The 26,816-nt window shown below is 44.7% G+C and overlaps 1 protein-coding gene across 1 annotated transcript in view; it reads right to left on the bottom strand.

Annotated features, from left to right (window-relative positions):
* The window catches only part of kif6 (kinesin family member 6), a 267,960-nt gene that overhangs the window by 34,959 nt on the left and 206,185 nt on the right, over positions 1 to 26,816 (bottom strand). The window contains exon 15 of the mRNA XM_034159854.1: positions 26,189 to 26,244. Within this exon, the coding sequence (XP_034015745.1) occupies positions 26,189 to 26,244 (56 nt within the window). The remainder of the gene's footprint in view (positions 1 to 26,188; positions 26,245 to 26,816) is intronic.

Genomic DNA, 26,816 nt, shown 5'->3' with positions numbered 1-26,816 from the left:
AGCAACACATTTCTTGTAATTTTGGATCCTTGCTTGTACTGTAGACTTTACCTTTAACTTAAGGGTTTTAACAAAAATATCACATTAAGTATTTAGGAATTACAGCCATTTTTATACATCAGCCATCCAATGACAAGGCCAGGATCACTGTGGAAAAGTAATCAATTTTGCAGTCAGTTTTCTTCAGACAACTTGGAGGATAAAGACAGAAGCAAAGCTCCAAAAATGGTGTCGTCCACATACTACGTAGCTTAAAATGTATCTATAACTTCTGAGACAAAATTGTTATGTCAAACACATCTATCTTGAAATGTATTTCCCTAGTCAGTACTCTCCAGAGAGATAATGTGTTGCACAACGTTGTACACGGTGTCCTCTACAAGAAAAACTCCATGTGCCCCAAAAAGGCTAAGACCTGGGAAAATAGGCATTTGACCATTTGAAGGCCAAAGCCGAGCATCAAGGCACTACAACTCTGATTACAGACCTGCTTTACTCTGCAGAAGTTCAGTGGGAGGGAAATTCCAACGTTTTACAGTCATTTCTAATGAATTTATGAAAATATTTTGGACCTTTGTGACATAGCTGCTCTAAACCACAGACATACACAAGACAGTGATTATGTGAGATTAACAGTGAGACAGACAGGAATGCTACTTCGCTCCTTTTGGAAAACCCTGATTGAAACCAGTAGGCATCTCGCAGGCGCACGTTACAACAGCCAACCTCAACAAATCAGCTTGAGCGTTTCTTGAGGGAAATGCACTCCATTTGACTCTTGTAAAGCAGCATTCCACAAATATCTCGGAGTGATATGACATCATATTATGTTGGCCGAACATAATTTGTGGGGTAATGAGATCACATATACCTTTAGCCAACTTTCCTAATTTTTCTTTTCCATGCTTCAAGTGCTGACAAACCACAGATGTTTTACAGGGAAGGAATGTGTCATGACTATTCTTGCTGCTTCAACAAATTTTAGCAGAAATTAAATACAAGGGGTACAAAATACGACCTTACTGTTCCGTTATTTTCGCAAAAGAAAAATGTCTGACACCGCTACTACTACAGAAGTTAGAATGTGAAATATTTTTAACTACACCATACTGCTGTTTTGAATGTAATATATTACAAAAACTGATGGTGCTCAGGCTTTCAGATTGTCATTGGCTTATGCTTAAATAACAGAAACCTGTTTTTGTGACTGGTAAATTCCAAGAAACCCAGTACAAACAGAATTTAAAATAAGAGTGAGCTATTCTTATATTTACTTTAGCTTCAGTAGGCTTAAGATAACATACTGTGCCACCAATCACACGTGATGAATATACTGAATTTGTGTATGAGTATTTGGGATTCAAGGGTGAAGAGATGCAGGTGAAAAAGGACGCCAAAATAGTCAGAAACGATCCTGTTATCCAGCACAAACACATCTAATGTTTTGTAAACTCAATGCAGATGGGCACTTGGAATTTCCAATTTCCTAAAAGGAAAAATAAAAGATAACACCACCAGAAGTCCAATTTCCTAATCAGGAACTCAGCAAAGGTCTCTAAACCTTGCCTTATAATTGCCTTACAATATAAAGCGCCTTGGGGCAACTGTTTGTTGTGATTTGGCGCTATATAAATAAAATTGATTTGATTTGATTTAAACCCCAGCTTCTGAGTGAGGTTGGATTAATATTATTTTTAAAGATGAGTAAAAAAACATGCTGCTCTTGTAATGTGATGTTATGTACTATCCAGCACATCACTGCCAAAACAATAAAATCTGTTTCTCCATGTTGAGCTGGAGTTCTGTCAGGAAGGGCATCCAGCATAAAATCTGTGAGAAATTGCAATACGGATTCGGTGTGTTGGTCACGAGCAACTATAGGCAGCCAAAAGACAAACAACAACTTGCCTAAGCATACAGTGCATCCGGAAAGTATTCACAGCACTTCACTTTTTCCATATTTTGTGTTACAGTCTTGTTCCAAAATGGAGAAAACTCATATTTTTCTCTCAAAATTCTACTCACAACACCCCATAATGACAAAATGATGAAGTTGTTTTTTTTTTTAAGTTTTTGCAAATTTATTAAAAACAAAAAACTAAGAAATCACATGTAAATCTTTGGGCAGTTTTGTCCATTCCTCTTTGCTGCACCTCTCAAGCTCCATCATGTTGGATGGGGAGCGTCAGTGCACAGCCATTTTCAGATCTCTCCAGAGATGTTCAATCAGACTCAGGTCTGGGCTCTGGCTGGGCCACTCAAGGACATTCACAGAGTTGTCCTGAAGCCACTCCTTTGATATCTTGGCTGTGTGCTTTGGGTCATTGTCCTGCTGAAAGATGAACTGTTGCCCCAGTCTGAGGTCAAGAGCACTCTGGAGCAGGTTTTCGTCCAGGATGTCTTTGTACATTGATGCCTCTGTACATTGATGCATTCATCTTTCCCTCAACCATGATAGTCTCTCAGTTCCTCCCACTGATAAACATCCCCACAGCATGATGCTACCACCATGATGCTTTGTTCGAAGTATGGCACCATTCCTTGTCTCATCAGACCAGAGAATTTTGTTTCTCATGGACTGAGAGTCCTTCAGGTGCCTTTTGGCAAACTCCAGGCGGGCTGCCATGTGCCTTTTACAAAGGAGTGGCTTCTGTCTGGTCACTCTACCATACAGGCCTGATTGATGGATGCTGCAGAGATGGTTGTCTTTATGGAAGGTTCTCCTCACTCCACAGAGGAATGCTGGAGCTCTGACAGAGTGACCATCAGGGTCTTGGTCACTTCCCTGACTAAGGTCCTTCTCCCCTGATTGCTCAGTTCAGATGGGCAGCCAGCTCTGGGAAGACTCCTGGTAGATCTAAACTTCTTCCATTTACGGATGATGGAGGCCACTGTGCTCACTGGGACCTCAGCCATAGAAAGATCTTAGGGCCCCTTCACACATAGTGCAAATACGTACAACTCCAGGGTGACTCATGGTGGTAGAGCTCGTATGAGCGAACCACAAAACATTGCACTGATGGGGAAGCGTGCACGATGCCGGTGCAATGGTTCTTGCACGTGGGAACACAGTGCCAGCAGCTGCGCAATGTGTAACCACATCATGCAGCTGCTGTGAAGAAAAAAAATAAATAAAAAATACATACTGTGACAGTTCCATGCACACGAGAACACAGTAGCTTTTCACAGCAGCTACGCGATGTGGTTGAAAATAAAAAAAAAATTACATTGCCACCCACGGGAATCAAACCCACGCCTTCCAAAAGCTCTGATTTTCAGTCAGAAACTTTACCACTGAACTACCATTGCTGTCCTGTGAAAGCTGTGGGAAACTCCCTGATATCAGAAAGGACATGGACATATAAAAAAAAAACTAAAACCACGCACCATATAAAAACACTGCATTTATCAAGCGGGCAATACAAATATGATCCATCTGTTGCTCTGTAGATGACCCATGGTCACTGACGTACAGTCATGAAATGACATGAATGAGAAGCAGTGTGCTCTGATCATGACAATATCTGCTGGCTCGTGATCAGCCAGCCCGCGCGTGTGTCCTGCCGCGTCATGTGGAACAGAGCTGACGTGGGTGATGCGACAGTCAGATCGCCCGCTGCATGTTATGATCTGATGGTCCGTTTCAACCTGGGGGCAGCCGGTCAATGGGCTGCAGTGCACGCTCACTGCAGCCCATCGGCAAGCAATATGTGTTTTTATTTATGTCCACGTGATAACAGCAAGCAGACACACGTGCATCACAGTGGGCAGTTGTTAGTCCATGTCTGTCCAAACACAGAACATGTTGTCCAGCTGGGATGTCCGGATCAACAGATCTCCAAAACTGCTTCTGTCAATGGCCACACCTCCTGTCAGTTTATTGCACACACCAAAGCCACACTCGTGGGGCACTTAGACAAATTTCACTGCCAGTATGACAGTGATTGTCTGCTGACAGTTGTCATATTAATAGTGCGAATGGCCACACATTTCCTAAGTGCCAAACGAGCGGTGTTAGATGTTTGTGTGTGTCACCTGGAATTTGGCCAACACCTGCCGCAAGAGGGATCGATGGGTTCGCACAGTGCACACTGTCTTTCAGCCACTGGTGTGCGCAAATAGATGTAGCAACAGGCGTATGAGGCAGCTACGATTTTACACATTTTGCACACAATTCCTGCTTCATGCGCAAATTGACCAAATTTGCACTATGTGTGAAGGGGCCCTTAAGGATGATCAGTGGAAACAGGATGCACCTGAGCTCAGTTTTGAGCTTCATGGCAAAGGCTGTGAATACTTATGCACATAAGATTTCTTAGGTTTTAAAAAAAAATTTTTAATAAATTTGCAAAAATCTAAAAACAAAACAAAACAAAAAACTTTACAATGTCATTCTGGGGTACTGTGTGTAGAATTTTGAGGGAAAAAATGAATTTCATTCATTTTGGAATACGGCTGTAACATAACAAAATGTTGAAAAAGTGAAGTGCTGTGAATACTTTCCAGATGCACCGTATGTTGTAACTGTGATATGAGCCTGTCTTTTGGTGAAACGGAGCTGTGTTACATGAGTCGGAGCTCAAACATTGTGTGTCTGCAAATCCTGTAGTTTATAAGTGCACCCTCTGAAATATGCAGATCATAAAAATCATACTTCTATAATGAATTTCACTAAGGAGGAGGCTGATGATCCATTGCTGAAACAAGAACAGCAGCAAGCAAAAAAAAAACAAAACAGAAACATCCATCCATCCATCCATCCATCCATCCATTTTCTTCCGCTTTATCCGGAGTCAGGTCACGGGGGCAGCAGCTCAAGCAAAGCCACCCAGACCTCCCGATCCACACACCTCCTCCAGCTCCTCCGGGGGAACCCCAAGGCGTTCCCAAGCCAGCCGAGAGATGTAGTCCCTCCAGCGTGTCCTGGGTCTTCCCCGGGGCCTCCTCCCAGTGGGACGTGCCCGGAACACCTCTCCAGCGAGGCGTCCAGGGGGCATCCGGAAAAGATGCCCGAGCCACCTCAACTGACTCCTTTCGACGTGGAGGAGCAGCGGCTCGACTCCGAGCTCCTCCCGAGTGACCGAGCTCCTCACCCTATCTCTAATGGAGCGCCCAGCCACCCTGCGGAGGAAACTCATCTCGGCCGCTTGTACTCGCGATCTCGTTCTTTCGGTCATGAGCCAAATCTCATGACCATAGGTGAGGATCGGAACGTAGATCGATCGGTAAATCAAGAGCTTTGCCCCCCTACTCAGCTCTCTCTTCACCACAACGGTCCGATACAGCGACCGCATCACTGCAGATGCTGCACCGATCCATCTATCAATCTCACGCTCCATCCGTCCCTCACTCGTGAACAAGACCCCGAGATACTTAAACTCCTCCACTTGAGGCAACAACACTCCACCGACCTGAAGAGGGCAAAGCACCTTTTTCCGGTCGAGAACCATGGCAGAAACAATGAAAGAAAAATGCATTTTCTGCAAGGAGTCCTGTCCTCATATATGCCCCTCTACCAGTTAATGTACAGTACGGGTGTCTTGGGCAACTCAAGTTAGCCTTCGTACAAATCATGCATGAAACCACAGATCGTTGCACTGCTGCAAGGAGCATGATGTGGATGTGGCTCTTCTCCAATTGCCTGTTGTGTTACTTTATTACCTATATTATGATACGGTCATATCACTGTGGACAACGCTTTAACCTTTAACTGTTCATTATATTATGACAGGGGCAGATTTGTGCTTGTAGCATGTCTTCTGTTGGCCTTTCCTGGCTATAAATGTGATCATTTCTAATAAAAAAATAATACTTATATTTAATTTGTCCAATTACTTATGGCCTCTGAAAATGGATGGACTGTGTATAAAAATGGCTATAATCACTAAATGGTGCATTCTAAATTTTGTCAAACCCCTTGAAGTGAAGCTACAAGCACATGTTGGCCGTTGCATTGAGGTGGCAGTGCAGAGGCAAAATGACAAAAACTGTGACACTGTTGAAATACTTCTGTACCTGACTATGGTCACTGTATCCACACCAAGAGTGACATCACTTTATTTGCAGTTAGTGAAGTGATTTGTTCAGATTTTTCTCAAGAATGTACTGTATTTTTCCAACATGCAAAATCCAACATTGTCATAATTACTTGATGTTTCTCAGTAATACTCAGATGTGTATTTAGTGTTAATTGATACCGAATAAACAGAACCAGTGATCATTTACTCAGATAATGTACAAAATGCTGTTGTGAAGGTGTCGTAGCACGGACCCACAACAGGGGGCGCAAATGAACGGACAATGAGTAAGCCAAAAGGTAACAATTTAATGTTGTGATAATACACAACGAAATGTGTCGTAATTCTCACAGTCAATAAACACCAGGTGACGTGTGGGCAGGCTCGAAGATAGAAGACGCCCGACGAGAGAGAAGCCGCGTCCCACACGGCCTCCACCACCAACGGTCTGAAGAACACCGGAGCCGCCAAGTCCCGAGTCCCCAGGTGGCCTCTGTCTTCGGCTGTCGACCCTGGTACTGCTGGCAGAAAACAGAAAGATGATGTATGAGTGTGAGTCTGCACACTCAGTAATTTACAGTCCAAACACAGTTGGGAGGGAGCACCTCCACCTCCAAATCCCACACACTCGTGCAGCTCCTGGTCAACCACTTATCAGTTTTGGGGTGTGAGGCGAAGCTGTCGCAGTCACACCAAACGCCAAAAATCCCAGATAAGGAATACCAACAGGAAAAACAGCTGCAAAACAGATCAGATTATTATTCGCAATAATCACAGCAGAGAAGTGTACCTTGGTACTGGTAGTCGATTTCTCGGTGGGGAGGTGGAGTTGCAGTCCGGCTTTTATGGTAGTGATGATAACGAGTGACAGCTGGTGCAGAGGATGAGTGACAGCTGTCACTTCTTCTGGGTCTGGCGCCCTCTCGTGCTTGGAGCCCGCACTCCAAGCAGGGCGCCCTCTGGTGGTGGTGGGCCAGCAGTACCTCCTCTTCAGCGGCCCACACAACAAATGCTACTTTTCAGCTTGTTTGGCTGTGCAGTTGTGATAAATTAAAACATAATAATGAAGGACAGATTCTTGGTTTGACTGTGTTTTTTCATTTATAAATTCTTGGGGCCTGTATAAACAGGAATAGTAGTCTGTGGCACGAACTCTGCAGCTATGCTCTCAATATGGTGATAATCTAAGGGCCTATTTTTTGTCTTCCACTGCCTTGAGGAATGGGCATATATGATTACCTTCATTTGTTTCTTATTCCCTGCCACAGAGTGCAAAAGGCTGTTATTGGACAGCAAGACCTCAAGGTTCATTGATGCAGCATAAACAATGATGGACCTTTAAAATATAAAACAATGCTAAAATACTCTCGGCCATACAGTATGAGCACTGTCTTCTTTATAATTTGCAGTTGTTTAATTGGCATCCAAGTGCAATATATATACAGTTGTATGTAAACGTTTGGGCTGATGATTTCCATGATTTTCCGTTATAAATCACTGGTTGTTTGGATCAGCAAGTTCAGTTAAATATATCATGTAGCAGATGAACACACTGATATTTGATAACTGAAATGAAGTTTCTAGTATTCACAGAAAGTGTGCAATAATTATTTAAATGTGCATAAATGTGGGCACCCCAATAGAAAAAATACATCAATATTTAATAGATCCTCCTTTTGCAGAAATAAGAGCCTCTAAATGCTTCCCATAGCTTCCGATGAGAGTCTGGATTCTGGCTGAAGGTATTTTGGATAATTCTTTTTTACAAAACATCTCCAGTTCAGTCAGGTTTGTTGGTTTCCGAGCATGGACAGCCCACTTAAAATCACACCACAGCTTTTCAACAATATTCAGGTCTGGGGACTGAGATGGCCATTCCAGAATGTAGTCAACCTAAACCAAACTGTTATTCTACAATGAGGGCTGCCTGGCCAGGAAACATCTCAGCACTATGTTCTGTAGGCGTATTTGACTGAACTGATCCACCTGCAGAACTAAATCCACCTGCAGAACTAAATCCTAAATTTAGAAAAACACTGAGGACCCCAATCAGAGACCATATCTCTGGGGAGTTCATGCTGGTGGAAAACATTTTGAGCCAGAGCTTCAGCGTTTTCTTTGGGAGAAGGCAGTTTTCACAAGGGAATGAAATGGACCATTTTAGAGAAAGAGTTGACCACAGTAAAAATGAGTGTGTTGTATCTTGAGGGAAGCAACTTCGGTTGACAAAATCAACCGATCATGACAATACATCTATTCAGATCATAAATGAAAAGGTACAGCATGTACTGCTGAGCAAAATTAGCTGAAATTAGACAGGTTTTGCCAGATGAATCTGAAGAAGACCTTAGTGTAGACATTTTTGTATAAGTTGCCATAAGTCTCGAGTGGGGTATTGTCAAGATTTATAAACCAATGCATGAAGCGCAGTTCGTGATGGTCCTTGGCCACTGAGCTCAAAAGGTGCACTGAGCACCATGTAGTCACAACACTACAAGGACACTGCCAGTCACAACAGCAAAACTAGACCACAGCAATGTTGCAAGAAACTGCCACAACCTCATCAAAACCGGACACAAGAATCACCACAAAGTGTCACAACACTAATACAAAAAGTAAACATTGTCACGATGGATGTACAACATGCTACAGTGTGGAAAGACATAGACAAAGCCAGTCAATGGAAGCCAGGAAAGGTTTAGAAAAACGTGCTTAACTTTTAGAAAATGGTCCCTAGCAATGTAATGTCTATGATAATTCTAGATAATTGGTCAAACATTAAAATGTCATTTTCTGTGTGGCTGGAGAACAGCAAATATTATGACACGTTAAAAACATGGAAAAGGATTTACTAGAATAAAGAAAGAACAATTTCCAGGGAGTAACTGCTACAGGATTCCATGGAAACCATCAATCTCAAGAAATCAAAGAAATAAATGAGGACTTGTGGAGCCAGGTAGAAACAAATTATCCGGTGAGACAACCCACATCAAAGTTGTTCCACAGTAGAACACATGCCATTCTTAGAGACTAATACTTTCTTTATGGCACATCATTTATCAGTGTTTTTATAAAGCATTATTCCACAGCAGTGCATCACGCTGCTCCTCACTGACCATTCTCTCCATGATGGATTCACTCACTAATTTCAGCTGGACTCAACTCAAACATGTGCTTGTTTTTAGGAGGATCTTCTTTCAGAGACACTGTTTGCAATTATTCCTTTGCTTGCCTTATTGCCACACTGGGTACTATTACTCAGAAATTCTGAAGACGATGAGGGCTCTGTGGTTAGCACACACTGAGGTACTGGCTCAGTTTGATGAGTTTCTGGCTCATACCCCAACTCCTGGTGGGTATGACCATCCTTGTTACAAGGGCTCAGGTTTATCACTTAATGCTCCACTCAACCCAAATTCAACAGGAAAGCCAAATAAATACTTGGTGCTGGCTACAGAAGATATCTGAATGCATGATATCTTTGACTCTTAAACTCAGCTTCTGACCACAACAGTGACACATTAACAGATGATATCTTGTCTATGATGTCCTGGTCATTTTTTCCACTATATTTCAATGATTTTTCCTTTGATATACAGAAGGCATTGCTTTTGACTGTAAGTGAAGTTAGCTTTTTTTACTTGTTCCAGGTTTGTTATCGTCATCCTGTCTGAATAGTGTCTTGTGTGTTTATATTCACATACACATAGCCCCTGGTCTCCACTTCACATTCCAATAAATACTGGGTTTTAAACTCCCCAGACTTTTATCAATAACAAATGATAGGTTTAATATACTGCACAGTCTAATCCCACTCTGCTGACACAACTATGTCTGGCCACTTCAGTGACCTCTTAAAGGAAACTCCTGAATACGTGGGATCCCACTGATGACATTGTTTAGAAATGAGGTAGTAGAGGGAGAACTGGGACATCAGGGGGTGCATTGGAGATTTGATGATTCTGTGATCTTGCGGAATCGATGGACGCTCTGATTGCAGCACTTCAGCGAATGAGCGATGAGTCTGAGTGTCTGAGTTTGCAACACTCTAGACTAGGATCCAGGCCTTCATGACTCCCTTGCCATTTTAAGTTACTGTACGCAGCAAATGTGTTGACCTTACAGAGATCTTCACCTGTCTTAGCAGTAACAATCATGTCAGTGGATCACCAGGCTTTGAGATTAAGAGACACCTGGGAAGAGCTCATGGAGTCATGAAATGACTGGAGAGAAGTGCTTAGCAATCTCAATATCTTTGGAAGACAGTGAAGGTCCAAGTGGTTAAGGTCCTGGTGCTTCCTGTCTTACTGTATGGTTGTGAGACTTGGATGCTAAGTCATGACCTAAGGTGAAAACTAGATGTCTGGAGGGTCCTTGGGTACACCTGGAAAGGCTGTGTATCAAACAAGTGAATACGTCTGGAGACTAAGACGAGAAGTATCACTTACATTGTGTGGGAGAGTCAGTTATGACATTTTGGACATACGGTCCCATTGTCTGAGCATGAAACAGAACACAGTTGCCTCAGTGTTGAATCTGGAGAAGGCCATGGGAAGCCAACACACATTTCGCCTGGTTGTGGCTTGCGTGTATCCTGTGCTGGATTACTCAGCTGGGTTTTGGTTTCATAAGTTACTTTCTTGGTGCATAACGAAATGCCTCAAAGTCAGCTACAGTAGGACACATGGACTGGTTACCACAAGAGATTCACTGTTATAGAAAAACACAAGACCAAAGACCAAAAAAGATATTTATATGGGATAAACAAATGACTTGCTCTTGGTGTTGTGTGGGCCGCTGAAGAGGAGGTACTGCTGGCCCACTACCAAAGGGCGCCCTGCCTGAAGTGCGGGCTTCAGGCACGAGAGGGCGCTGCCGCCTCACAGGAACAGCCGGGGTGACAGCTGTCACTCATCAACTATGACAGCTGTCACCAATCACCAGGTCATCACCCACACACAAAAGCCGGACGACATCTCCACCTCGTCGCCGAGATATCGTCTACCTCTAAGGTAAAACTCTCAGCCGTTTTCTGGTGCCAGACGCACAATTGTTTAGATTCTTTGCAGGCGTTCCTGATTACTATCTGCAGCTGGAGGCTGGGATTTGGGGATCGTGAGGAAGACGACGGACTTCGCTCCTCACGCCAAATTGGGATAAGTTATCAGGCGCTGCACGTAATATTACTGTGTTGGAGGTGGAGGTGTTGTTCCCACCTGGAAAGAAGAACTTGCTGACTGTTTACTGGGTGTGGTTTCACACACTCATTACATATATTTTGATTGTGATCCAAATTCTATGTTTGTCTGTATTCTCGTTGTGCACATTTCACAACAGTAAAGTGTTCATTTACGCCCCCTGTTGTGGGTCCGTGTCACTACACTTTCCCAACAGGATATCTCGGCCAATGTCATGGATTCCGAGGGGCGTCAACCATCTGTTGAACAGCCAATGGAAGAGCAGGGTGCACAGGCGCCAGCAGGAGGCGTGTTAGGTGAGTTGCAGTGCATCTTAACCGCCTTCACTGCTCAGATGGACGTAGTGACCGAGCAGAGCAATATACTCAATCGCAGGATGGAGGCTCTCACCGCGGAGGTGGAAGCGCGCGCACAGGGCGCGGCTGCAGCTCCTCCTCCTGCTGTCCTGGTGCCGAATACAGACATTCCACTGATCGTTCAACGAACCCCCCCACCGTCCCCTGAAGCATACATAAGTCCCCCGGAATCGTACAGAGGTTGTGTAGAGATGTGAGCGGACTTCTTAATGCAGTGTTCACTCGTCTTTGCACAGCGTCCCGTGATGTACGCGTCAGACTCCAGTCGGGTGGCTTATGTAATTAATTTGCTTCGAGGTGAGGCACGCGCCTGGGCTACGGCGCTTTGGGAGCACAATGCACGGCTCCTAACGGTGTATACTGAGTTTGTGAGGGAGTTCAGACTGGTGTTCGATCACCCACATAGAGGCGAGACCGCTTCAATGGTGCTGCTGTCTCTGAGACAGGGGCGTCGGAGTGCAGGCGAGTATGCAGTCGACTTCCGCATCGCGGCTGCGAGGTCCGGCTGGAATAACGTTGCACTCCGCGCCGCCTTTGTAAATGGACTGTCTCTGGTCCTAAAGGAGCATCTGGTGGCTAAGGACGAGCCACGGGATTTGGACAGGCTTATTGATCTAGTCATACGATTAGACAATCCGTTAGAACAACGCTGTCGGGAGCGAAACGAAGGACGTGGCTGGGCACGCGCCGTCCCTCTCTCTTCCGGGTCCGAAAAGGTTTCCGCACTTCCCCATGCTCCACAGCCTCAGCGCTCCGTGTGGCTACAGCTCCCCCTGCTGACGTTGTTAGGGAGACGAGCAGGGCCAAAAGGAGAGCAGATGACAGAATGAGGAGGCTAGCCCGCGGGGACTGTTTTCTCTGCAGCTCAAAAGAGCATATACAGAAAAACTGCCTCAAACGGCCAAAACAACAACACTCGCCTTTAGAGACTGGGCTAAGGGCGGGTCGTAACATTCACGTGGGACATACACGCATATCTGCACGTCTCCCAGTTACGATCCTGAGTGGGGATCTAACCCTTCAGGCCCCAGCACTGGTGGACACGGGGTCAGAAGGGAATCTGCTGGACAGCAGATGGGCAAGGGAAGTAGGGCTCCCTCTAATGCGCTCCCTTCACCATTGAAGGTGTGGGCCCTAGATGGCACCCTTCTCCCTTTAATCACACACAAGACACTGCCAGTAACTTTGGTAGTGTCTGGGAATCATCGGGAGGAGATTGAGTTTTATGTGACTCCTTCTACCTCCCATGTGATTTTGGCTTCCCATGGATGATTAAACACAATCCCCGGATTGATTGGCCGTCTGGGGTTGTGGCTCAGTGGAGCGAAACCTGCCACAGGAGTGTTTAGGATCCTCGGTTCCCCCTGGTTCGGCTGTTAATGAGGAGGTTAAAGTCCACCCCGATCTGCCGATCGAGTACCACGATCTTGCTGACGTTTTCAGCAAAGATCTGGCACTCACCCTTCCCCCGCACTGTCCGTACGATTGTGCCATTGATTTGATCCCGGGCGTTGAGTACCCGTCCAGCAGGCTGTACAACCTCTCACGTCCTGAGCGCGAATCAATGGAGACCTACATCCGGGACTTGTTAGCTGCCGGGCTGATCCGGAACTCCACCTCCCCGATGGGTGCTGGTTTTCTTTTTGTGGGCAAGAAAGACGGCGGACTCCGTCCATGCATTGATTACAGGGGCTGAATGAGATTATGGTTCGCAATCGATACCCATTGCCCCTGTTGGATTCAGTGTTCACGCCCCTGCATGGAGCCCAAATTTTCACCAAATTAGATCTTAGGAATGCGTATCACCTGGTTCAGATCCGGAAAGGAGACGAGTGGAACACGGCATTTAACACCCCATTAGGTCACTTTGAGTACCTGGTCATGCCGTTCGGCCTCACTAACGCCCCCGTGACGTTCCAAGCTTTGGTAAACGACGTCTTGCGGGACTTCCTGCACTGATTTGTCTTCGTATACCTAGACGATATTCTCATCTTTTCCCCGGATCCTGAGACCATGTCCAGCATGTACGTCAGGTCCTGCAGCGGTTGTTGGAGAACCGGCTGTTTGTAAAGGGCGAGAAGTGCGAGTTCCACTGCACTTCTTTGTCCTTCCTGGGGTTCATAATCTCCTCCAACTCCGTCGCCCCTGATCCGGTCAAGGTTGCGGCGGTGAGAGACTGGCCCCAATCGACAAGCCGTAGGAAGCTGCAACAGTTCCTCGGCTTTGCGAATTTCTACAGGAGGTTCATTAAGGGCTACAGTCAGGTAGTTAGCCCCCTAACAGCTCTGACCTCCTCCAAAGTACCATTTACCTGGTCGAATCGGTGCGAGGCCGCGTTTACGGAGTTGAAATGCCGGTTTTCAACTACACCAGTTCTGGTGCAGCCCGATCCTAGCCGTCAGTTTGTGGTAGAAGTGGATGCCTCGGACTCAGGGATAGGAGCCGTGCTGTCCCAGAGCGGGGAGTCCGATCAGATTCTCCATCCTTGTGCTATTTTTCACGCAGGTTGACCCCAGCTGAGCGGAACTATGACGTGGGCAATCAGGAACTCCTCGCGGTGAAAGAGGCTCTTGAGGAGTGGAGACATCTGTTAGAGGGAGCCGCGGTGCCATTTACGGTTTTCACGGACCACCGGAACCTGGAGTATATCAGGGCCGCCAAGCGGCCCTGAACCCCAGGCAAGCCCGCTGGTCATTGTTCTTCGGGGCGTTTTGACTTCCGGATCACCTACCGCCCCGGGACCAAGAACCAAAGATCGGATGCCCTGTCCCGGGTTCACGAAGTCAAACTCAAAACTGAGCTGTCGGATCCGCCGGAATCCATCCTACCCGAGTCCACTATCGTGGCCACCTTCACCTGGGACGTGGAGAAGACCATCTGGGAGGCCCTGGCATGGAACCCGGACCCAGGTAACGGACTGAAGAACCGCCTCTACGTCCCACCAGAGGCCAGAGCTACCGTCCTGGACTTCTGTCATGGTTCCAAACTCTCCTGCCATCCAGGGGTGCGAAGGACCGTGGCAGTGGTCCGGCAGCGCTTCTGGTGGGCGTCCATGGAAGCCGACGTCCGGGACTATGTCCAGGCCTGCACCACCTGCGCCAGGGGAAAAGCTGACCACCAACGGGCACAGGGACTCCTCCAGCCGTTACCTGTGCCCCATCGCCCCTGGTCCCACATCGGCCTGGACTTCGTCACGGGCCTCCCGCCGTCCCGGGACATGACTACCATCCTCACGATAGTGGACCGATTCTCCAAGGCGGCCCACTTCGTGGCCCTCCCAAAGCTCCCTACGGTCCAGGAGACAACAGACCTCCTGGTCCACCACGTCGTGCGTCTGCATGGGATACCCGTGGACATCTTCTTGGATCGAGGTCCCCAGTTCTCCTCTCAAGTCTGGAGGAGTTTCTGCCGAGAACTGGGGCCACCGTGAGCCTCTCGTCCGGGTATCACCCGCAGACCAACGGACAGGCAGAACGGGCCAACCAAGAACTGGAGCAAGGCCTGCGCTGTGTGACGTCCGCGCACCCGATGGCCTGGACGTGAACATCTGGCCTGGATCGAGTACACGCTAACAGCCAGGTGTCCTCTGCCACCGGCCTCTCCCCGTTTGAGTGTGTTGGGGTACCAGCCCCCATTGTTTCCTGTGGTGGAGGGAGAGGTCGGTGTACCCTCGGTCCAGGCCCACCTGCGGAGGTGCCGTCGGGTGTGGCGCACCACCCGTTCTGCCTTGTTGAAAGCCCGGATGAGGGCCAAAGCCCATGCAGATCGCCGGCGTTCCCTGACCCCTGCATACCAGCCTGGGCAGGAGGTATGCTTTCCACAAAAGACGTTCCTCTACAAGTGGACTCCCCAAAACTCAAAGACAGATACATTGGACCATTTAAGGTCCTCAAGGTCATCAGTCCTGCCGCAGTGAAGCTCCAGCTCCCAGCTTCACTGCGGATCCACCCGGTTTTTCATGTCTCCAGAGTGAAACCATATCACACCTCACCCCTCTGTGCTCCCGGACCGGCACCGCCTCCTGCCCGGATCATCGACAGGGAGCCGGCTTGGACTGTGCGTCGGCTCCTGGACGTCTGCCGGAAGGGCCGGAGTTTCCAGTACTTGGTGGACTGGGGGTTATGGACCCGAAGAACACTCCTGGGTGAAGAGGAGCTTCATCCTGGATCCGGCCCTCCTGGACGATTTCTACCATCGCCATCCTGACAAGTCGGGTCGGGCGCCAGGAGGTGCCGTTGAGGGGGGGGTCCTGTTGTGTGGGCCGCTGAAGAGGAGGTACTGCTGGCCCACTACCAAAGGGCGCCCTGCCTGAAGTGCGGGCTTCGGGCATGAGAGGGCGCTGCCGCCTCACAGGAACAGCCGGGGTGACAGCTGTCACTCATCAACTATGACAGCTGTCACCGATCACCAGGTCATCACCCACACACACAAAAGCCGGACGACATCTCCACCTCGTCGCCGAGATATCTTCTACCTCTAAGGTAAAACTCTCAGCCGTTTTCTGGTGCCAAACGCACAATTGTTTAGATTCTTTGCAGGCGTTCCTGATTACTAGCTGCAGCTGGAGGCTGGGATTTGGGGATTGTGAGGAAGACGACGGACTTTGCTCCTCACGCCAAATTGGGATAAGTTATCAGGCGCTGCACGTAATATTACTGTGTTGGAGGTGGAGGTGTTGTTCCCACCTGGAAAGAAGAACTTGCTGACTGTTTACTGGGTGTGTTTTCACACACTCATTACATCTGTTCTTCTGCTTTCTGCCAGCAGTACCAGATCCTACAGTTGGAGACGGTGACCACCTGGGGACTCAGGACTTGGCGGCTCCAGTATCCTTCGGGTTCGGTGGCAGTGGAAATAGTGTGGGATCCGGTTCCACTCGGGACGGACGTCTCCTATCCTCGAGCCTACCCACACATCATCTTGTATATTTTGATTGTGATCCAAATTCTATGTTTGTCTGTATTCTCGTTGTGCACATTTCACAACAGTAAAGTGTTGTATTTTTGGCTCATCTATTGTCCGTTCATTTACGCCCCCTGTTGTGGGTCCGTGTCACTACACTTTCCCAACACTTGGTCAATAGATGCATTTCTATAATTGTATTTTGGTGAGGCATTTCTAAATAAATAATGGAAAGATCTACATTGGCATGTCCAGAAAATCTGAATATATCTAGTATAAGTAGCAGTGGGCTAATGACACATGGATTAAACTCAAACTCCATACATTTAGGATGATAAAGCATGAAAAACAAGGTCTAAATGCACTTGGCTGAGATTTGGTATTTCACCACTTATGGTTGAAACTGTCTGTCTGGAAAAACCCCAAAACAAAACAAAAAACTAACAAAAAACAAAACAGATTTGGTCATTATTGTGTTTGATATAGAAAATTTGTTTCATTTTGTTCTCTACTAATGGGAATTAGTCAACCGATTAATAGTTTTTTTTTTTTTTTTTGGTCCATAAAATGTCACAAAATTTTTCCAGATGATGCCTTCAAATGTCTTATTTTGTCCACAACCCAGATATTTGGCATACAGCCAGACAGTAGCAAAGAATCTAGTTAAGAATCAGAGAATTTGAATACTTAAAAAGATGAAAAAAATAAAAAAAATCTTAAGAGAGAGAGAGAGAGAGAGACACACTGAAAATAATTAATAATTGTCTAGTAATTGTAATAGTCAAGCACTGAATCGGTGCAGTTTTACTAAATAATATGTAGGCCATGTTGTCTGGCTGCAGTAATAAAGAGCCCCATCTTCCATCTGGTGTGAAGCAGTGCACAGTGCCAAGCTGTTAAACATCACGAACAATCTCATGCATCTCACCAAAAACACAAAGCTGTATCAATATAAAAGCCTGGGGGGAAACAAAAAACAAAGAAAAACCTAGAAACTAGATCCAAGAGAATCACATCACATTGCATCACCTCTTTGCAAACGACACATACGATTGTCCATTAGTTGCCACTGTGGCAAGTTGCTCCAAATTATCCAGAACAACTTTTCCTGAACCAATGGGTCAGTCTGATTCCATTTCTTGAACATTGCATTTTTAACCATCACTAGTTTTCCCCCCTCTGGTTCAAACGGTGAAATCTGTCTTATTAAAACTGTTATATCTGCAATTATATTTTTTTCTTCATTTTAAAAATATTGTGTCTTCATCATGAAGTCACTTATTCCAGTCAGTTACAAATATTTTATTGATAAGTGTGAGCTTTTGAGCATGTGAGGATTTTACCTTTTTCTGTTTGTGTTGTGAGTCTTAGGGCCCCTGCACACATAACACCACTGAAGCCAACCAACGCACAACGGAGGAATTGCATGCCAGTCGTGAAAAATCGGAGCTGCCTCTAATGCCTCGGACACCCGTCGCTACAACTATTCGCGCACACTAGCGGCTGTGAGAGCCTATTCAATCCGTCTCGCGGCAGGTGTCGGCCAAATTCCAGGTGACACACACGAACAACCCACACCGTTTGCCTGACACTCAGAAAATGTGTGGCCATTCGCGCTGTCAGCATGAAAATAGTGAGCACGCAATCACTTTTGAGCTGGCTGTGGAATTTGTCTGAGTGTCCCCACGACTGTGGAGTTGCCAAGCAACACACATATGGTGTGCCAGAGTGATGGCTCCACCCCCCAACACAAAATTTTGAGGGGGAGAAAAATTAATTTATTTCATTTTGGAATAAGACTGAGCCAAATACAGACAAACAAACACATTCACACCCACACATAGTCAATTTAAAGTTTCCAATTCACCTGTGATGTGTGAAGAAGCCGGAGCACCGGGAGGAAACCCATGGGGAGAACATGCAAACTCCACACAGAAAGTTGGCAGGTGGGAAGCGATCCCACAAGCTTCTTGCTGTGAGGCAACAGGACTAACCACAAACCCACTGTGCAGCCGTCAGAATGATTCACTCACTCACATTTTAAGCCCTGCTTATGTAGTGTCAGGAATAACATAGTAGTGTTCAGAATAATAGTAGTGTTATGTGACTAAAAAGATTAATCCAGGTTCTGAGTATATTTCTTATTGTTACATGGGAAACAAGGTACCAGTAGATTCAGTAGATTCTCACAAATCCAACAAGACCAAGCATTCATGATATGCACACTCTTAAAGCTATGAAATTGGGCTATTAGTAAAAAAAGTAGAAAAGGGGGTGTTCACAATAATAGTAGCATCTGCTGTTGACGCTACAAATGTTATGTGTCGGACGCAGCCCGGAGAACCGACCAGCGTTTGAAGGACCCAGTATGAAATAAGCAGAGCACGGTACAAAGAATAACAGAGTTTAATAAACATAACAGTGATGTGAAAAATATAAAAGTGCGCGGTCTGGCGTGGTGGATTGCGGTGCGCTCCCAGCAACGCTAACGGTCCGGAGCCAGAACCAGTTCGGACCCAAGGACCCCGCCGACACCCCCCAGGTGGCCGCGACAAACCGAGTCTGTGAAAGAAGAAATCATTATGTGAGTCCACACTCAACACACAGAGAGACCACTCAAAGGTGTACAAACAGCAAACACTTCCTGGCTTAATTGCAAATCAGCTTCCCACCCTGCAGGCATAGAACACCCTGTTCACAAAACTCCACTGCAGTGGAAGCTGATTTAAACGACCAACATACAGCTCAATATAATAAGGTGTGAGGGACACCACATTTACTGACTGTATAAATGTTAGTCACAAAATCTAACGTACCTCAGGAAGTGTGCTGACGAGCGTGAGACCTCACCCCCTCCTCTTTCACAGACCATGCATCAAACCTGGACGTTCTCTGCATCCACTGATGATGAGATGGCTCTTGAGACGACGATCTCACCCGTCTGGTCACAAGGTCGAGTCTCTGGCAAATACACACTGTGTACTCCAGTCTTAAATGCCACCATGTTCCAATCCATGTAGATGCACCACAGCTGTGAGTCCTGACGAGCCGCAGGTGATCAGCCTCAGGTGATCAGGGTGAGGTCCTGATAAACTCAGCTACACAGCCACTCAGTCCCAAATGCGCACCACCTGGGAGGAAAACCAAAAGACAGAAACAAAAGACACACAAAAGCCAGCCAGGCACGCCAGCCACAACAACAAACTCAAAACTATTATGTTCAAACTGCTTTTTTTAGCAATCCTGTGAATCACTAAACTAGTATTTAGTTGTATAACCACAGTTTTTCATGATTTCTTCACATCTGTGAGGCATTAATTGTGTTGGTTTGGAACCAAGATTTTGCTGGTTTACTAGTGTGCTTGGGGTCATTGTCTTGTTGAAACACCCATTTCAAGGGCATGTCCTCTTCAGCATAAGGCAACATGACCTCTTCAAGTATTATGACATATCCAAACTGATCCATGATACCTGGTATGCGATATATAGGCCCAACACCATAGTAGGAGAAACATGCCCATATCATGATGCTTGCACCAGTTCAGTTCAGTTCAGTTTATTTGCCATTTGCAGTAAAACTACATTGGAAAAACGTTGCAAGAGCTTAGTGTGCATAAACATACATTTTAAAAACATGGACACAAAGACATAATAAATAAAAAATGAATAAATAGATAACACTTGCCACAATAAAAGCATAAGAGCAATAAGAGATAATAAAAATAGTAAAGTGCTTGTCAGTCAGTGTGCACAGTTCAAAGCCATCACAACTTGTGGAAAGAAGCTGTTTACATGGCGAGATCTGGTGCATTTAATAGAACGATAGCATCTCCCAGAAGGAAGAAGCTCAAATATATTCTTAGCAGGATGGGTGGGGTCATTAATGATCAGTAATGCCCGCGAAAGAAGCCTGCTTTTAAAAATGTCCTCCAGGGCTGGCAGCTCACAGCCTATTACCCTGCGAGCAGAACGCACCACTCTGTTTAAAACTTTTTTTTCTTTACATGTAAGATTTCCAAACCATACAGAAATACAGTTTATAAGGAGACTTCCAACAGCACAGTGATAAAAATTTAAAAGAATGTGCTTATTTAGAGTAAACTCCTTAAGTTTACGTAGAAAATAGAGCCGCTGTCTGGACTTTTTGGCAATAGCTTGAGTGTTAGCATGCCAGCTCAAATCATTAGAAAGGGTCACACCACGAAATTTCACACTGTCAACCCTCTGTACCTCTGTGTTGTTAATAATAATAGGCAAGTGAACATTGCTTTTCCCAAAATCAATAATCAGTTCATTTGTTTTGGAAGTATTAAGAACTAAATGATTTTGTTCACTCCACTGGACTACATACTGAACCTCTGACCGATAGTTAGAGTCATCACCATCTGAATTAACAAGACCAATAATAGTAGTATCATCTGCATATTTAATGATCATATTATTGGGAAAAGACGCAACACAATCATATGTGTACAAAGTGTAGAGCAGAGGACTTACATCCTTGCGGAGAACCTGTATTCACAAGAAGTACATTTGAAAAACAGTTGTTAATTTTAACCCTCTGTGGTCTACCAGTTAAAAAGTTTAAAATCCACTTGCAAATGGCATCACATAAGCCAAGAGTTTTCAATTTGTGAATGAGCTGCACTGGAACAAGAGAATTAAAAGCAAAGCTGTAGTCTATGAAAAGCATACAGACATAAGATTTTCCTTTGTCCAAGTGCTTATACACAGAGTTCAGCGTGAAGGAGATGGCATCTTTGACACTCCTGTTGCGTCTGTAAGCAAATTGGAGCGGGTCCACAGACACTGGTATTTGACTTTTAATACAGTCCAACACTAGACGCTCAAAAGTCTCATTAAAACAGAGGTTGCCATGCTTCACTGTCTTCACTGTGAACTGTGGCTTGAATTCAGAGTTTGGGGGTCGTCTCACAAACTGTCTTCAGCCCTTGGACCCAAAAAGAACAATTTTACTCTCATCAGTCCACAAAATATTCCTCCATTTCTTTTTAGGCCAGTTGATGTGTTCTTTGGCAAACTGTAACCTCTCTGCACGTCTTTTATTTAACAGAGGGACTTTGTGGCGGATTTCTTGCAAATAAATTAGCTTCACACAGGCGTTCTTCTAACTGTCACAGCACTTACAGGTATCTTCAGACTGTCTTTGATCATCCTGGAGCTGATCAATGGGTGAGCCCTTTGCCACTTTCTATCCATTTTGATGGTTGTTTCCGTTTTCTTCCACGCATCTGTTTTTTTTGTCCATTTTTAAAGCTTTGGAGATCATTGTAGATGAACAGCCTATAATTTTTGCACCTGCATATAGGTTTTCCCCTCTCCAATCAACTTTTAATCAAACTATGCTGTTCTTCTGAACAATGTTTTGAACGTCCCATTTTCCTCAGGCTTTCAAAGAGAAAAGCCTGTTCAACAGGTGCTGGCTTCATCCTTAACAGGGGACACCTGATTAACACCTGTTTGTTCCACAAAACTGACAACACTCACTGACTGAATGCCACACTACTATTATTGTGAACACCCCCTTTTCTACTTTTTTTTACTAATAGCCCAATTTCATAGCCTTAAGAGTGTGTATATCATGAATGCTTGGTCTTGTTGGATTTATGAGAATCTATTGAATCTACTGGTACCTTGTTTCCCATAGTAACAATAAGAAATATACTCAAAACCTGGATTAATCTTTTTAGTCACATAGAACTACTATTATTCTGAACACTACTGTATTTGATTTTCCCGTCTTGCCCTCTTGTACCTCTTTTTCTTTGCTGTGTAGTGTGTTCATCCTGGTCAGTGGGGGACGTGTTGGAGCTTTCTGCTCTCATCTGAGGACGTGTGGGCAACTACGGCACTCTGGGATGCCAGGCTCTGGCCACGGGTGATTTTGGCGAGCTGAGTCTGGTAGCATCCTCAGCCCTTTTTTTCTCCTTCTTTCGCACCTTTACAAGAATACCTGTTGAGACTGTGTTAAAGGAATTGTTTCTTTTCTTTGGGTAGTATGACCAGATTAATAATGAACTGTTTCTAATTTCCAACACATAGCCAAAGACCAAAGGCAACACGTGCCTTCAGAATGTGCCAGTCAAATAACTGAGTGTGTGAACCTGAATATTAATCTCAGGATATGATGCTGCTCTCTCAGATGTTTCAAATGGTAAACATTCATAAGAAATTTAGCTGTTTTTAGTTTTATTTGTTTACCCTAAATCACTGCCTGTCCCGATGGCTTTACAATGTTCACCAACATTGCCCCTGGAATTCTTGTCAAAGATAGGACCGATGAATTATCAGAGAATAAGACGGGGACCCAAAAAGGAGTAGGGAGGGGGAACAGTTTTTGGGAAAGTACAGAACTTAGTACAGACAACAACAATAAAAGGAGTTTAACATCCTTGTTATTCACACAGTTAATGGAATAAGATATATTTTCAGTCTTCTATTAAAGAACTCAACATTGTGACATTAATTCAGCAATCTTATAAGAGAAAAATCACAATCAAGCTACAGTTCAAAGGAGGAATTCAGCAGAACAGTTAATACTATAGTTACAATTAAAAGCAGACTTCAGCATAACAATTAATGCCATCTTTACACACACATAAGCAGTGTTGGTAATAACGGCGTTAGAGTATAACGCCGTTACTAATGGTGTTATTTTTTCAGTAATGAGTAATCTAATTAATTACTTTTCCCATCGTTCCAACACCGTTTCCGTTACTGAGAATCGAAGTGGCGCGTTACTACAATTTGTTGAATGAAGCGCAAGGTGTTAGGTTTTGGCCACACATCAGCTGCCTGGAGAGAGCATGGGGTGGGATGATGATGACGCCGTTGCAAATGTGATGATGATTGGCTAGGTGGGCGGATCATGCCCTGCTCACGCTGTCTCACTGCACGCTCTGAGTGCCAAACACGACAAGAGGCGACAATGGCGACAAGCCAGGGAAATCCAAAGGTGGCGACTTCTCACTCATTGAAATTAGAGGCAAGAATGTGTATGTGTATGTACTGGTGTAAATACCAATATGGGGGGGGGGGGGAGGGGGGTGCCCCATGCCGAAACACTTTTGCTAAATTCATAGACAGTGAATACGAAAAATGAATATTGAGCTTAAAAGCCATTTGAGGAAATGGAGTACATTTCAACCACAGCAGACATCTGGACTGCCCGCAATAGAAGTTTCATGGGTGTGACGCCACAGTGGATCAGTCCAAATAACATACAAGAGAGGAAAGTGGCTCTTGCCTGCAGACGGTTTAAGGGACATCATTACTCATGACGCCATTGCAGTTGAGCTTGACAATATACACACAACATATGGGATAACACACAAAATCTCAGCAACAGTGACTGACAATGGCTCTAACTTTTGTTAAAGCCTTTAAGAGGGGCATTTACAGACATTAATGATGCTCTCCATGCAACTGCTGATAACTGATGGTAATGTTCGTGATCACTTTGCCCCCCAAGAGATGTGCATCACACACACTAAACCTGATTTTGTGCACAGATATTGACAAGTGTTTGCTGTCAAATCCTGCAAACAAGGCTATTTACAGAAGTGCTACTGCCAAATGTACAGCCCTTTGGAACAAGACAAGTCAATCAACTTTGGCTACCTGAAACAGTTGGTGTCAAAAAAGCTGCTTGTCCTTGTACAACAGGATGGAAATTCCTTCTATGATGCCCTGGCTCGAATCTCTGAAATATCCATGGTAGACCTAACACCATCTCCTCCAAATTAGGAATGACAGTGATAACAGAAAGGGAACACCAGTGTTTAAAGGGGTACTGTACTGCGATGAAGCAACTGTAAGGGGCCCCAGGGAGAAGACAACTGTTTTTATGGTACACTCCTACCAGCAATAGAGACATTAATACTGAAGACAGAAGCCCTTACAAGTGGCCTACAAATACTGAGGGATCTTCCTGACGCCATAGTCACAGTAAGAACTTGAACTGAATATTTGATTATTTATTAAGTGAGCATTGCTGTAGTACTCACATTAATGTGATTATTCTTATTGTTTCAGGCTATCAAAACCAGATTTGCAGTATTTCATTGGGCCTGGTTTGTTTATTCTCTTGCTGGGTTTTTCTGCTTGGGGTTGTCTGTCTCTGTCTCTCTCTCTCTGGCCACGCCCTGGTTCTGGTGCTTTCCTTGCACACCTGTTTCTGATTTGCTGATTGCCACCTGGGGTGATATAAGCTCACTGAGGTTGTTTGTCTCTCGCCAGTTTGTCGTGCCCTGTGCCTTCATTCCAGCTCTGTATCTGCGTTCCATAGTCTTGCCTGCCTCCTTGTGTGTACCTGACCTCCTCCCTGTTGCTTTGACCACACTTGCTTGCCTGATGATTTTTGTACTGTTGTTTTTTTCTGGACTGCTTACTCGTGTACCGACCTCTGCAAACCACAATCATAAAGTCTTCTGAAAACCAGAGCTGTCTGCTTGAGCCGTGCATTTGTGTCCTGCCATTCCTGACCATCCAGCATGATACCAGGCACCAGCATATCTTCACATCACACAGATTCAGCCAAAGAGAACGATTTATTTTCCTTTGAGGAGGTTGAGGAGGACACCTCCTCTTCAGTAGAAAACCAGGTGGCAGACTATTTTAGATCTTCAGCACAAAACTTCAACTCTCTGTGTGGATTTCCTCTCATCAAGATAATTTCACTACGTTACAATGCTTCTACTCCATCTAGTGCACCTGTTGAGAGACTGTTCAGCGAGGGCAAGCTTGTCTTCTCTCCGAAGAGGAACAGACTGTCTGATAAAAGATTTGAAACGCTTCTCCTCCTAAGTTACAACTGCTGGTTTAGTCGTTAGATGAGAGGAGTGTTTTAGTATAGGTGATACCATGGTCAGTGAGAATTACATGTCTAACTGGCGTGCATTATTTTTGTGTATACGCACACGTAGCTCGGCGAGTTAAGTCAGAGTAATATCACTCCGCTCTGGTCGTCACCACAGCAACGCGCAAATCAGTTGGTGCAGATCAGCTGTGTTTTGACAGGTGAATGACAGAAATGCGATATAAAACATGGATTTCCAAGTGAATTTTAATATTTTTGGCCAAAATAAAGAATGAAGACAGGAAAGAAGAAGAGAACCAAGGATGAAAATATCTTGAGACTGGCATAAAATAGTCCCAAGTACTTATGCATTTTTATCAAGTTCTGTTAACTTAAATAAATATTTGTGTGTTAGCTCCGCTTTGCGTCGTGCATTCAAACCATATAATGCATGGCTTCTCATTGTTTAATCCTTACTTAATGTAATGTTCATTTTCACTGACAACGAACATTTTAATCTACATACAGAGTTGCATAGTGTTTATTGTGCAATAATATACAGGTACAGAGATTTGCATTACTTAATGGCCAGGTCTTCCTTTGTTTCTTTTTACCCAAGTTTACATTGTGTGTCTTAGTTTTGCACTTGATTGCAAAGTGTGTGACTAACTGAATATTATTTATTTTCAATATTTAATTTTTATTACTTTACTGAATATTTAAGAGTTAGTTATTGCTCTGTTTATTGTGCAGTATTATACAGATACAGAGAATTGCACTAATTAAAGGCCAGATTTTCCTTTGTTCTTATTACCCAAGTTTACATTTTTGGTACTGGCTTTTGTACTTGAATGCAAAATGTGAATTGAGAATACAGCATTTGTTGAGATAACTTACTGAGTCTGGTTATGGACGCTTTGAGTTGTTCTCCATATTTTCTGGCCTCGGCTGTCCTGTTCAAAGGAATGGAAGTATTAATGGATTCTTTAAAACTACTGGATAAAGACAATCAAAGGCATCAGAGATGATTTCATTTTATTTAACTCTGTCAGCGCTGCCCTTCACCAGAACCTTCTCCACTCTCAAAACTGGTCCCTCATTTGTCTGGATGTTATTTAGTCATGACAGGACAGAACAAGGCTGGAAAGGTTTGACCACTAACTCAAAGGTTTCAGCAAATCAGGAAACTTAGTGGGATGATCATCTACATCAACGTGCACACATTACATTTTCATGTAAAAGATCTGATTCTTTCTTTCATTTTTTACATCTCTTACACAGAAAGGTTTTTCAAAAATATTTCTATAAATTATTCCAAAACGATCAATCTCATGACCTTTAAGGTTTTTCTGTTGGTTACATTTTCCCATTATTGACTAAGAATCAAACTTGTGTTCCGCAAACATGCTGCATTCACAGATATGTGTGGTTTCACGCATGTGGTTTCAATTCTCCAACAATTTCCTCACAAAAATGTCCTGTTATATACAAAAGTCCCTGGAAAATAACTGGGTTATAGGAAAGT

The sequence above is a fragment of the Thalassophryne amazonica genome, chromosome 19 (assembly GCF_902500255.1).
Source record: "Thalassophryne amazonica chromosome 19, fThaAma1.1, whole genome shotgun sequence".
Lineage (NCBI taxonomy): Eukaryota > Metazoa > Chordata > Actinopteri > Batrachoidiformes > Batrachoididae > Thalassophryne > Thalassophryne amazonica.
This window is presented reverse-complemented; position numbering and strand designations above follow the sequence as displayed.